This window comes from Plasmodium brasilianum (assembly GCF_023973825.1).
Source record: "Plasmodium brasilianum strain Bolivian I chromosome Unknown PB_00_02, whole genome shotgun sequence".
In the NCBI taxonomy this organism is placed as follows: domain Eukaryota; phylum Apicomplexa; class Aconoidasida; order Haemosporida; family Plasmodiidae; genus Plasmodium; species Plasmodium brasilianum.
This window is the reverse complement of record NW_027122950.1, coordinates 652-12,822: the sequence shown is the minus strand read 5'-3', so window position 1 is coordinate 12,822 and position 12,171 is coordinate 652. Positions and strand designations below refer to the sequence as shown.

Sequence of the window (12,171 nt, the reverse complement as noted above, 5' to 3'; positions counted from 1 at the left end):
ATCATGTAAAAAGTACTAAAATTAAATTAAAATGGTTTTTACAATAATTATACCTTATGATATATTTTTCATGTAGCATATTTTATAGAATGAATATTACATTTTAAAATTAGTAATATATATATATACATATCAGCACAATAAAAAGTATTTACATTCTTTTATTATATATAAAACAATACACATATATTGCTAATTTAAATCTAAAAATAAAAATTCTTTGTAACATGATAAAATAACCATTTTGGACTAGAATAACATATAAAATAAAAAGCAACGCATTTTATATGAAATGTAAATTATTACAAGAATTCTATAAAATTATAATAGTTGTTGAATTATTAATAATTTTAATGTACATGTATATTATTTTTATAAAAATCGATTTAAATAAAAAACATATATAATTGTGGCAAATATATTTTATTAATATGAACAAATACTTTATGATACGAACTGAAAAATAATAAAAATTTCAAATATACTAATAAACTAAGGACTTATTTTACTTATGTATAATGAAGGCTGCGTATGTGAATATTTATAAAATTTATGCAGTTGTAGTTGTTTTTATTAGGAAATCACTAAAGATATTATAGATAATATTTATTATTAAAGATCTATTTTGAAAGGAAGCATATTCCTTACAATCCATTTTACATTTTTCTAAACTTAATTTTTTCATATTTTTTAACCTTTTTATGGTAAAAAATAATCCATGATATAAATGTAACACCCATTATAATGAAAGGTACGAAATAAATTACATTACCACATAAATTACTTAATACATAGATTTTCGGAGTGTCTCCAAACGCAGATGTGAAAAATGGTTTTAAGAATGAAGTCGAAGTATCATTTATAAAAGTTTTAATTCCATCTACAAAAGTTTTTATCGCTTCACCTCCAACTGAAACATATAATACATAATGCAACAAATTTTGAAGTCCATATCCCGCAAATAAATCTAAAATGAGAGATAAGGATAATAATGAAAACAATAATAAAGGAATGAAAAGTCGTAATCCATATTTTTTAAGTATAATTTTTTTGTACAATTTATCACTAATTGTCCTGTTTTTTTTAAGAAAATCCTCATAGTCAAGTTCTTTAAATATTTTTTTTTCAAAACGGGAATATTTTTTAGTTTCAAAAATACATGAATTATAGTTCTTATCTTGTTTATGATTTCCTGCTTTATTTAATGAACTTCCCTTTGTTGATTTCGTTCTTACTTTTTTGTCATTTTCATTACTACACACACTTTTTTTGTTATTTTCTCCATTATACGGTAAATCATCCTTTATTCCTAAAATATTTGAATACATATCCTGTTTATATCTTGAAAGTAATCGACGAACTCTTGTACCTAATTTTCTACGAAAAATGCACATCTCATTCAGAGAGTTGTTAAACAAAATCTAAAAAAACAAAGTAAAAATTTGTTATTTAAAGAATATAAAATTTTATTTCAAGATAACCTATCAATAAAAACAAAACTTGAAAAATAGCATTAAACCAAATATTTTCTAATAGATTTATCATACCATATCATTGTTAAAATATGATTTCCAAGGTAAAAAGATAAAGGCAAAAATTTTAACAAGTAAGAGTATTATAATTTTAATTTCCATGATATAGAAGTTTAATGCTGTAACTTAATTAGGAAAATAATAAATTTACAATAGTATAATATTATTTTAATAATAAAAAATAATTCTTTATTTATTTAATATGCTTTTCTATTATCCTTTATTGTTTCTTAAAATCATTAAATAAAAAAGGTACATATAATATTTTTAACAGTAGACACAAAGAAAAGTATGTTTAAGAATATACGATAGAATTCCTACGTTTATTTTACTTTTAAGAAACTAATTTTTATTAAGAAAAAATAATATTAATTCATATATAAATATTTAAAATATATAATATATTTATTTAATATAGTAGAGCAATTAAATAATTTTTTATTATTCCGTTATGAATAAATTAAAATAAAAATATAAGTTTGCTGATTATATCCGAATACATAGTTTAAGTAGAATATAGAATGTAGGGAATATAGGTAATACATTTTCCCTGTAGTGAGATAATAACTAATTTTAGCAAGTGTTTTTATAATAATAATTCTAATTTTATGAATATTCTATTTTTGTGAAGTTGAAATTAATGTTATGTAATATTAATTATCATAATAATCTAATAATAGCAATGCTAAATGAAGTATACATCATATAACATTTTATATTATATTATATTATATTAATTACACCACTTTAAATTTTTAATGAGCAATAATATATTTAAAAAAATCTAGTTTTCTGGATTATACAAAATTTATAATGTAATATATATTTATAAGTTAAATAAATGATAATTTATTATTTTTTTTATAATAATCTTTGTAAAATACAATTTTATATTACGTTTAATTCATATTGCTTGTAAACGAATTGTTATTATATCCTTGTACTTATTATGTATTCCTTTTTTCAAATATATATATTTTTAGAAGAAATATTAATGCTATATAATAAAGTAAAAAAAAAGTATATATATTAATACTTATACCTACAATTATTGTGATATTCATGGTTCAATATTTTATTTTTTTCATGTGTTCATTAATAAAAACTCATATATTTTTTTCTTATTTCTTTATTATATTATCCAAATGAAAGTAATATCTATATAATAAAATTAAATAAAAAATACTAAAGTGTAATAAAAAAATAATAAAAGTATCTATCACCTTATATACTATAACTTCAATGAAATACTCAATATTAATAATTACATATATACAATTTATACTAAAACTAAAAATTTTCTAATAAGCTCTTACTAATCATTAGAAATAACCTTAATACTATCCCTCGAACTCTGACCCAAAACCTACATTTGTATTTATAAATTGTGTAAAAAAAAAAAATTCTTATTTTTTTAGTTTTATTTTATTTAATAAATTAGCAGTATAAATAAGAAAGAGTTGTTATTGGTCAATATATATAATATTAATTAATATATATTCTTAAATTAATATTAAATAATTACTTATATATTTATATACATTTTAATATAGCATAAATATATAAATAAATTCATATATATGAAGAAATTAATATACAAAATATATATCTGCTTTTATTACTTTTTATGATAATTTAGATTTTTACAGATATATAATAAATTTTTAGAAATACAATTCTATCGCAGATAGACAAAATAATTTGTACATATTATAAATTAATATATTATTAAATTTTACTAATTAATTAAATTATTGAATTGCATAAAAAATAAAAAGAACATAATGCCTTTATTTATAGATTTTCAATTTAATATACATTCAATTAATATCTTCAAAATTTGATTAACACTAGAATTAAGCACAATAATAAAATGACAATTTTTTATAAAACTTTATTTAATATGATATGGAATCACAGTTTTGCTAAACAATTATAAATAATCGAAATTTACAAAGAATGTTTTTTCATTATATATTTATTATTTCACGTTTATGTGATTCAAATAATATTAATATATACTGTGAGATAGAAATTTACAAATTGTACTTTATATAAAATATTTTACATGTAATTTATCATATAAAATAAATATTAATTTTTTCTGTAAATTAAACAAAAAATATATATATACATATCAGTATCAATAAATATATATCATTCATTTCATAAAATATAAAAAAAGTAAAATTTGTACTAACTAAAGGTTATACCACTTTTTGTTAATAACCAGAACAATTGACGGTTCTACACGAGAATGGGTTATAAGATATATAGTAGCACTTATTATTTAATATATTGTTATCACAAGAATTCAATAAAAATGTATGTATTTTGATAATACTTATTTATTTTAAAGCATATATATGTATTTTTCATGAAAATTAATATAAATACACAAATATATATATTATGTTATATGTATTTATTATAAATTAATTAATAAATTAAGAAGTATACTGTAAACAAATCGTACATCCTAATTTACAACAAAATGAAGAATATAATTTTTTACTATGATGCATAAAATATCCTATGTGTACACACGAGTATTTATCATTTTATAAAGATTAAAATTACGTTTATTATGTATATACCACTAAAAATATCATAGAAATTACATCGTATTTATAAGCAGCTTGTAAAAAACTATGTAGTCAAAATTATTCATTTCGCTCTGTCATATACTTAATTTTTTTATATTTTTCATTATTTCTTAAGATTTTAGGAATTGATACTAAAATTATTACAGATAATATAATGATAACTATTCCAAATAGTATTAGAAAAGAATACATTTTTGCGTCCACTCCATCTGATTGTAGAAGACTATCCAAAGGTGATAACACTTTTTCCAAATAATTTAATCCATATAATATGGGTAATCCTATTCCAAACAAGAAAAAAAGAAAAAATATGAAAACTCCAAATCCGTAACTTCTAAATTTGATTTTTTTTAATTTTATATCTCTCATTCTCCTCTTTTTTTCAAGAAAAGAATCATAATCTTTTTTCTTAATCCATTTCTTTTCAAAATGAAAATATTTTCCATCAAAAATTCCATTATTATAATCCACAAATTCTGTGTAGTATTGCGCCTTATTTAATGGGCATCTATTAGACTGTTTCTTTTTTTTTATGAACACATTTTCATTATTATATATTGCTTTTTTCTCGCACTCTCTGTTGTCTGCTATATCTTCCTTTAACGATACAATATTTAAATCCTTTTTCTTTTTATATTTTGCTAGTAATCGGTAATTTCTTATTTCTAATTTTCTAATAAGATTTAAATTATCTTCCAAAATATTGTTAAAGGAGCTCTAAAAAAATAAAAAAATGTTAATATTATATTTTTAATAGAATAAAAATATAATTTAAAAAAATATATATTATTATATTCAAAACCGAGAAAATATGTATAAGCGAAATGTACTATAATAATTCTATCGTACTATATCATTGTAAAAATGACATATCCATATTAAAAGCATAAACTTTGAAAACTTAATAAAAAAAAGTAACTTAATTCTTTGTTCCATGATTTAAATTTTTAATAATCTGATATGTTATATACGAAAAAGACTGTAAAGATAAAATATACTTGTAGTGATAAAAAAAAGCTATATTTATTTTAAAATTTAATTTTTAATATTTTTTATTTTTTCATAATAATTTTATGTATTATATTTAACTATATTATATTTCATAACATTAGCAAAGTAAGATAACATTATAAATGCATTACATAATTTATATCTTAATCTTTTTTTAAGAAAAAAACTAATTATTATTAAAATAAAGTAAATTGAAATCATTCATATATATTAAAAATATTCATTTTAATATATTGCGCTATATATATTATATATTTTTTTAACCTTTTTAAGAATAAAAAACAATATATTACTTCTTAATATTCAATTTATTATAGAATCTAGAATTCTGCGTATATATCGTATAGAATATAGATAATATATTTTCCTATATATAAAGTTGATAATAACTAATTTTAATGAAGTTTACCTATTAATAATTATAATATTTCAAACATTTTTTTTTTTTTTTTAAATAATTATTATTTATAAATGATGTTAATTATACAACATTATAATAAGAGTTATAATAAATGAAAAAAGCAATAACTTGCACAATTACTTTTATATTTTTTAAACGATGTGCAATATTCCACCATATATTAAATATTTTAAAAATTTCATATATAAAATACTACATAATCCACAAGTATATATTTATTTTATATGTAAATAAAGCATAATACTTTATTCTTGTGATATATATTTTGAACGTTGTGATTTATAAGTATAATATATAATATTATTTTCTAATAAAATGTTTTTAAATTTATTTATTATATTTTATTTTTGAATAAATATAAATTTTAAAAAGGAATGTAATAAAAAACGAATAGTATATAGTGCAGTTATTGTTAAAATATATAAAAATAAAAATAATTTTTATTGTATAATGTTTTTTTATAAATAGATAAAGAATAAGAATGCTTATATTTGTTTATTAGTTTACCTTTTTATAGATATTTAAGTAATTTTTAAACAATATAATTAAATTAACATTTATGTAAGTGTTATAATAAAACAATCAATGTACGTGTTCACATGATTTTTGGAGAAGTTTACTGGAGCACAATATTAGTAATATGATACATACAATTTCTACTAAAACTAAAATTATACTAATAAATATGCACTATTCTTTATAAATAGGTTGTAATGTAAGTCTAAATCGTGAGCCTAAATTTATGAATTATATATTAAAAAAAAAAATTTTCTTATTTCCTTTTATTTAAAATATTAGCTTAAAACAAAATTTCTAATTAACAATATAAACTATATTAATTGTTTTGTGCTTAAAATAGTGTTAAAATTATTTTTAATATATTAATAGAAAACAATCAAAAATAGTGAAAATACATAAATAAATACATATTGTTATAAGACTGCAGAAAAAATATATTTATTTTTATTATCCCTAAAGATTATTTAGTATTTTGAAGAAATATAAATACTTTTAGATTATGGATATAACGAAAAAACAAAAATAACATTTTTGCATACTATCCATTAATATACCACTAGATTTAATTCATTAATTTAATATATCATTGACATATAAACGTAAGAACTATATATATCGCATTCATCTATAAATTTTTAATACCATATATATTTAACTAATAACAGAAAAATTGAATTAATCCCATAGTTTTGCACAATAATAATATATCTAATAACTTTTTCTTAGTTATCTTTTTGTTAAAATTTAAAATTCTGAAGTTATTAAACATTCATTCATATCCTTTTATGAATATATTATTTTATTATATATATATATATATATAGGTTCTTGTTTATACCATGAAAAAGAAGTTAAAAAAATTTTTACTATACACGTATATTTTATAACCCATAACTGATAAAACTAATTTTGTACAATAAATATTAAGTCCACTTTAAAGCAGAAATATAAATATATATATATATATATATGTACGTATCGAAGCAACATAATATGCTAGGGTATTTATATTAAAAATAAAAAAAGGCACATTCGTTATTAATTTAAAACTAATAATACATTTTGTTTTTTATTATCTTAACAAACAATCTTTTCAGACTAACATATGACACAAAATAGAGAATAAAAGTTATTAGTTAAAATGTAAGTTATTTGAGTTCTATAAAATTATACGAACTATTCTATCATTTATTCATTTTATAGCCCAAATATATATTATTCATACACACCTACTTATGTGTAAAAATATATATATATGTAATACTAAATGTTTTTAATTAATACTAAATAACACACTAAAATATAAAGTCTAAAATGTTAAAACTTTCATATTAACATAAAAACGAATATGCACTTTTTTTGGTGTTTATCAAAGAAACCTATTATACACACGTGCGTTTACAATATTTCAGCGATTATGTATATTTTAAGCAAGTATAACACTAAAAATGTTATAGATATTATTTCATATTATACACTTCTTTATAAAAAGATATTCATTACACATTGTTCATTTTATTGATACACTAACATAATTTTTTTATATTTTTCATTATTTCATAGGATCTTATAAAATTCCGTTATAATTAAAACAGACAATATAAAAGTAAGTTATATATTATTACATGAAAAGAGGGTGCTAATATAAGCTGCACCATTCCTTTAGCATTGTGAAAAAATATTATTATGCTATATTCTGTACACAATATATTATCCAAAAACTTTAATCCTGATAATAAGGCTATATCTTTTCTCAACAACAAAAAAAAAAATATAGCGTGTCAAAATCCGTAATTTATAAATTTTTTTCTTATAAAAAAATAGAAATTTTTTATTCATATACAAATATACTGAATATTTATAGGAAAGTGCACAAAAACTCATAAAATTTCAAACTGAAATATTATGAAGTTATTTGTATTTGAATTTTAAATATAAATGATATCCCCATGAAAATTTTATATAAACGTCTTCACATATTATCCCATGTTTTTTTACACAAAAAAAGTACATTACAATACTTATAAATTTATTATATTTATAACAAATATAAATAATATTATGAAATAAAAAAATATTTTAAAAGTGCCGTTTTAAATATTATACATGATTAATCATCTAAATGTATAAAGAAAATACTTTTTTTATCCACTATTTCTTATATAATTATATGTAAGTATAAACACAATAAATAAATGTCCCAACATTTAATTATTATAAATCTAATTAATATAAAAAATAGGAATATAATTATACATTATTGGTTCTTTATATAGCAGAATTAATATATACGTAAGAAATATATTTATATTGTTTAGAGTAATATAGTTGATTCATATTATATGAATAATCGTCTAAAATAATTTAATAACATTTTAAATTAATATTGTAAGAGAAATTTAAATAATGTTAGCTAATAATTTCTTTATTAATACTAAGAATAGTTCATTTTGTTTAATACATATTGTTCATATAATTGTTCTAAAATATATTTATGTGAACCGTTTTTGTATGTTATAATTATTTTCTTATTGTATAATGAAAAATATATAATAACCCAACATTAAAACATCATTTAAATGTCAGTTAATTATATATATATAATTCTTCATTATATTCATAACATATATAAATTTATTACTTTTAATTAATTTTTTTTTTTTTTTTTAATTACATTTTCTTATTTTAATCATAAGAATTTAAAAAAAATTTCTATTTCAAATTTTTATTTTTAATATTATTTCATATATTTAATATTCTTGTATATTCAGTAATATTAAAGGTCATTAATATACCATAAATTTAATTAAATTATGTTTTATATTGTTAAAAAAAATAAAACTTTAATTTAAATAATATAATATTTTAATTAAATTAACTCATTGAGTTATAATATTTTTTATTGTCAACATTCTATTAAGCATTTTTAATTAAAATATATAAGTTGTTAATATTGTGTAATATTTATTTCAAATTAAATTTTATTAAATCATTATTATTATAATATATTTTGTTGTTACAATTATTACGTATATATCAATTATTTTAAAAAAAAATTCATATAAAATGCTCTGGTAGACTCCTAATTTTTTTTCATTATTTTAATCAACATAAAATTTTAAAATTATATTTTTTTAAAGAATAATATGTATACTACATTCCATTTTTATTTATTTTTATTCATATTCATAGCTAAACTACGAAAGCAGGTTTATATTTAACGTAGAGAATATATAAATATAAACAAAATTTTCAAAATAAATTATTTACATATGCTTAGTTGCAATTATTATGTAATAATTGTTTATATATTTTTTAATGTTTTTTTTTAAATCTATTTTATCTATATTACTTAATAATATTATATTATAGAAAAATTAGTATAATATTTCTATTTAATGCATTTTTTCCTTTTTTAACTTTACACATATTTTTTAATTAATATTAATTTAAGAAAGCCATAAATTTTCATATTTTAAAGTAACAAAAAACCATAAAGAAAAATTATTACTGTTATATTGAATATTATCAAAAAACATATATTCCTGAAAATTCTATCATTACATAAGTTTTAATATTCTAAATACATTCAACACGATGAAACAAAAAAATAAATTCTTCTTCCTTACCCTTTTAATATGGATATTCAATTATTCCTATGAAGTAAGATAATTATTATATTCAATAATTTCTATACATTTTTTGTAATCCTACATATTTATTTTAAATTGGATATTTTAATAATACGAACGTACATGTATTATTTTATATGTTATATATTTACCTTAATTTACAGCGAACTAACTTTGACAAATCATGCAATAAAAAAATCAGCTTTAATAATACATCAAATATAAGACCAAACAGATTATTATATGGGGAATCAAATGCAGATTCTCAAGAGGCCGTATTTAATTTAAAAAAATATTTTAAAGATAATTTTGAGAACTCAAGTAATTCATTAGTGTTTAAGGATAATTCTGAAAATACCTATGATTCATTATCATCTATTGATTACCTTGATGAAGTTAATGAAGAACTAAAGAAAAAACCAATTCAACGAAAAAAATATAAGTTAACAGAAAATAACATATCACCATTAACAAGTCCACATACAAACAGATTAGATTCACAATTTGAAACAGAACTACCAGAACAATTACATAATGAACATAAAAGATCAAATATATTTACTCGTAAATCTAAAGAAATTATTATTAGAAAAACGTTTAAGGATTTTACGCCATATATATTAAGCTCTCTCTTTTTAATAATGTCTACTATAACTGAGTGGAGTTGGGGTATACATATATCATATGTATTATTTTTATTATCAGATTTGTATTTATTCTATAGAATATTTAACAATATTAATAAGGGTTTTGATAAAATATCGATAATACTTAATAAATATTTTAAACATACATTAGTATAATTCCGGAGAATAATTCTTAGAAATCTATAATTTATATCCAGTTATTTTAATGTATTTAAAATTTTATATGAATAAGAACACACATATATATATATTCTCAATTTGTATGTAATACAAGAATTATATTTAACATTGAACTAAAAAAATTCTTTTAATATTTAACCTGTTTTCCCTAACTTAAATATATTATTTATGATTTTAGTGTTTTTCTATATAACTAGCTCTGTATAAATTTTATAAGATAAAATAAATTAGAAATTTTTCTTTTTTTTCTATTATCCTTTATATATATATATATATATATATGTTTAAGAGAATATTCCTTATATTTATATTTTAGTTATTTTACCAAAGTTTCGTTTAACTATTTTTTTTTGTTGAATTATTATTTATTACATATATGTTTGTTTTTCAGATGTAAATAAATATCTTTTATTATATAACTTTATAAATTTTTAGATTTTCCTTCTTTTGCATGTTGATACAGAAAACCTATATACATGTGTATACTGTTCTTATTAGAATAATACTGTTGAGAAATATTGAATAGTGGACTCAGAGTGTTTTAGCTAAATATAAAAATTCATTTAATAATAATATTTACTTAATAGTAATATTTTATATGTGTATGTTTTAATTTTTCCACATGATATATTTTGATTGAAGAAAAAATAAATATGATTTAAAATTATTTCTTTCATAGTATAAACAAGAATATTATGCTACACATGTTCGTTATACATTATGACATGTACATATATGTTATTATTTTTTTCATTCTTGCTTTTTATATATATAAGCATAATTAATATATACATATTTATTCAAAAGTTGAATTTTTTGGTTTTCCTCATTATACATATTCTCTGTAATATATTCTACCTATAGTAATTGCAAATACCAGTTTTCTTAGATGCATTTCTATAATTAGACCCTATTAACCTTAGCTTTGTAAAATCGTATTATAAGTAAAAAACTTTTATATATTACAAATAAAACATTTTATAAGCTGTTGCAAAAACAAATTTAAAAAGAAAAAAAGAAAAAAGTTAAAACATATGAAGACGTAATGATAATCTGTACATAAAATATAAAAAACAAATTCTTCATAATTAATGAAAATATCTTAAGTTGTTATAGGTTATTAGATGTTTTCATATTAATAATAATCATTTATTACAACAAATAAATCCCATATTTATTAGTTCTAAGTGCGTTCTTTTTTAATTATTTATGCTTTTACAAAATTAAGCAAACATGCAAAAATTCCATTTCTTAATAAAGTATTTATATTTCTCCGTAACATGCACATTGTACCAAAAATGCAGCACATTCCCATATATATATGTATTAATTGTACAGAAGCATTTTATTTATTGTTTACATAAATTTCATTAATATACATTTAATAAATCATTGAAATTATTAAAATATTTTAAATATGATAATAATAAAAATATACCGAATATAAAATATTTTATGTTAACGTACTTTTAATATTTTACAAGGAGATAAAAACAAGTAAATAAAAAAAAATTGTCGTTTTTTCTATACTTTTTAATTTACAGTATTATTATTTAGTACTATTTTTAATAAATAAAAAAATAAAAGTTAAAGACGAAAAATTGTATTAATTAAAGAGTACTC

At 18.1% G+C, this 12,171-nt stretch overlaps 3 protein-coding genes across 3 annotated transcripts; 1 reads left to right on the top strand and 2 right to left on the bottom strand.

Moving 5' to 3' along the window:
• Window positions 1–656: 656 nt before the first annotated feature.
• On the bottom strand, window positions 657–1,634 carry MKS88_000070 (uncharacterized protein; the record flags this gene model as incomplete). Its single annotated transcript, XM_067219403.1, has 2 exons — window positions 657–1,421; window positions 1,548–1,634. 2 exons carry the CDS (start codon window positions 1,632–1,634, stop codon window positions 657–659), a joined length of 852 nt encoding a protein of 283 aa, XP_067070230.1.
• A 2,561-nt stretch (window positions 1,635–4,195) lies between these two features.
• On the bottom strand, window positions 4,196–5,074 carry MKS88_000069 (fam-m protein; the record flags this gene model as incomplete). The annotated part of the gene is made up of 2 exons (XM_067219402.1): window positions 4,196–4,855; window positions 4,988–5,074. 2 exons carry the CDS (start codon window positions 5,072–5,074, stop codon window positions 4,196–4,198), a joined length of 747 nt encoding a protein of 248 aa, XP_067070229.1.
• Window positions 5,075–9,686: 4,612 nt separating this feature from the next.
• Window positions 9,687–10,524, top strand: MKS88_000068 (uncharacterized protein; the record flags this gene model as incomplete). Its single annotated transcript, XM_067219400.1, has 2 exons — window positions 9,687–9,752; window positions 9,886–10,524. 2 exons carry the CDS (start codon window positions 9,687–9,689, stop codon window positions 10,522–10,524), a joined length of 705 nt encoding a protein of 234 aa, XP_067070228.1.
• Window positions 10,525–12,171: the final 1,647 nt, after the last annotated feature.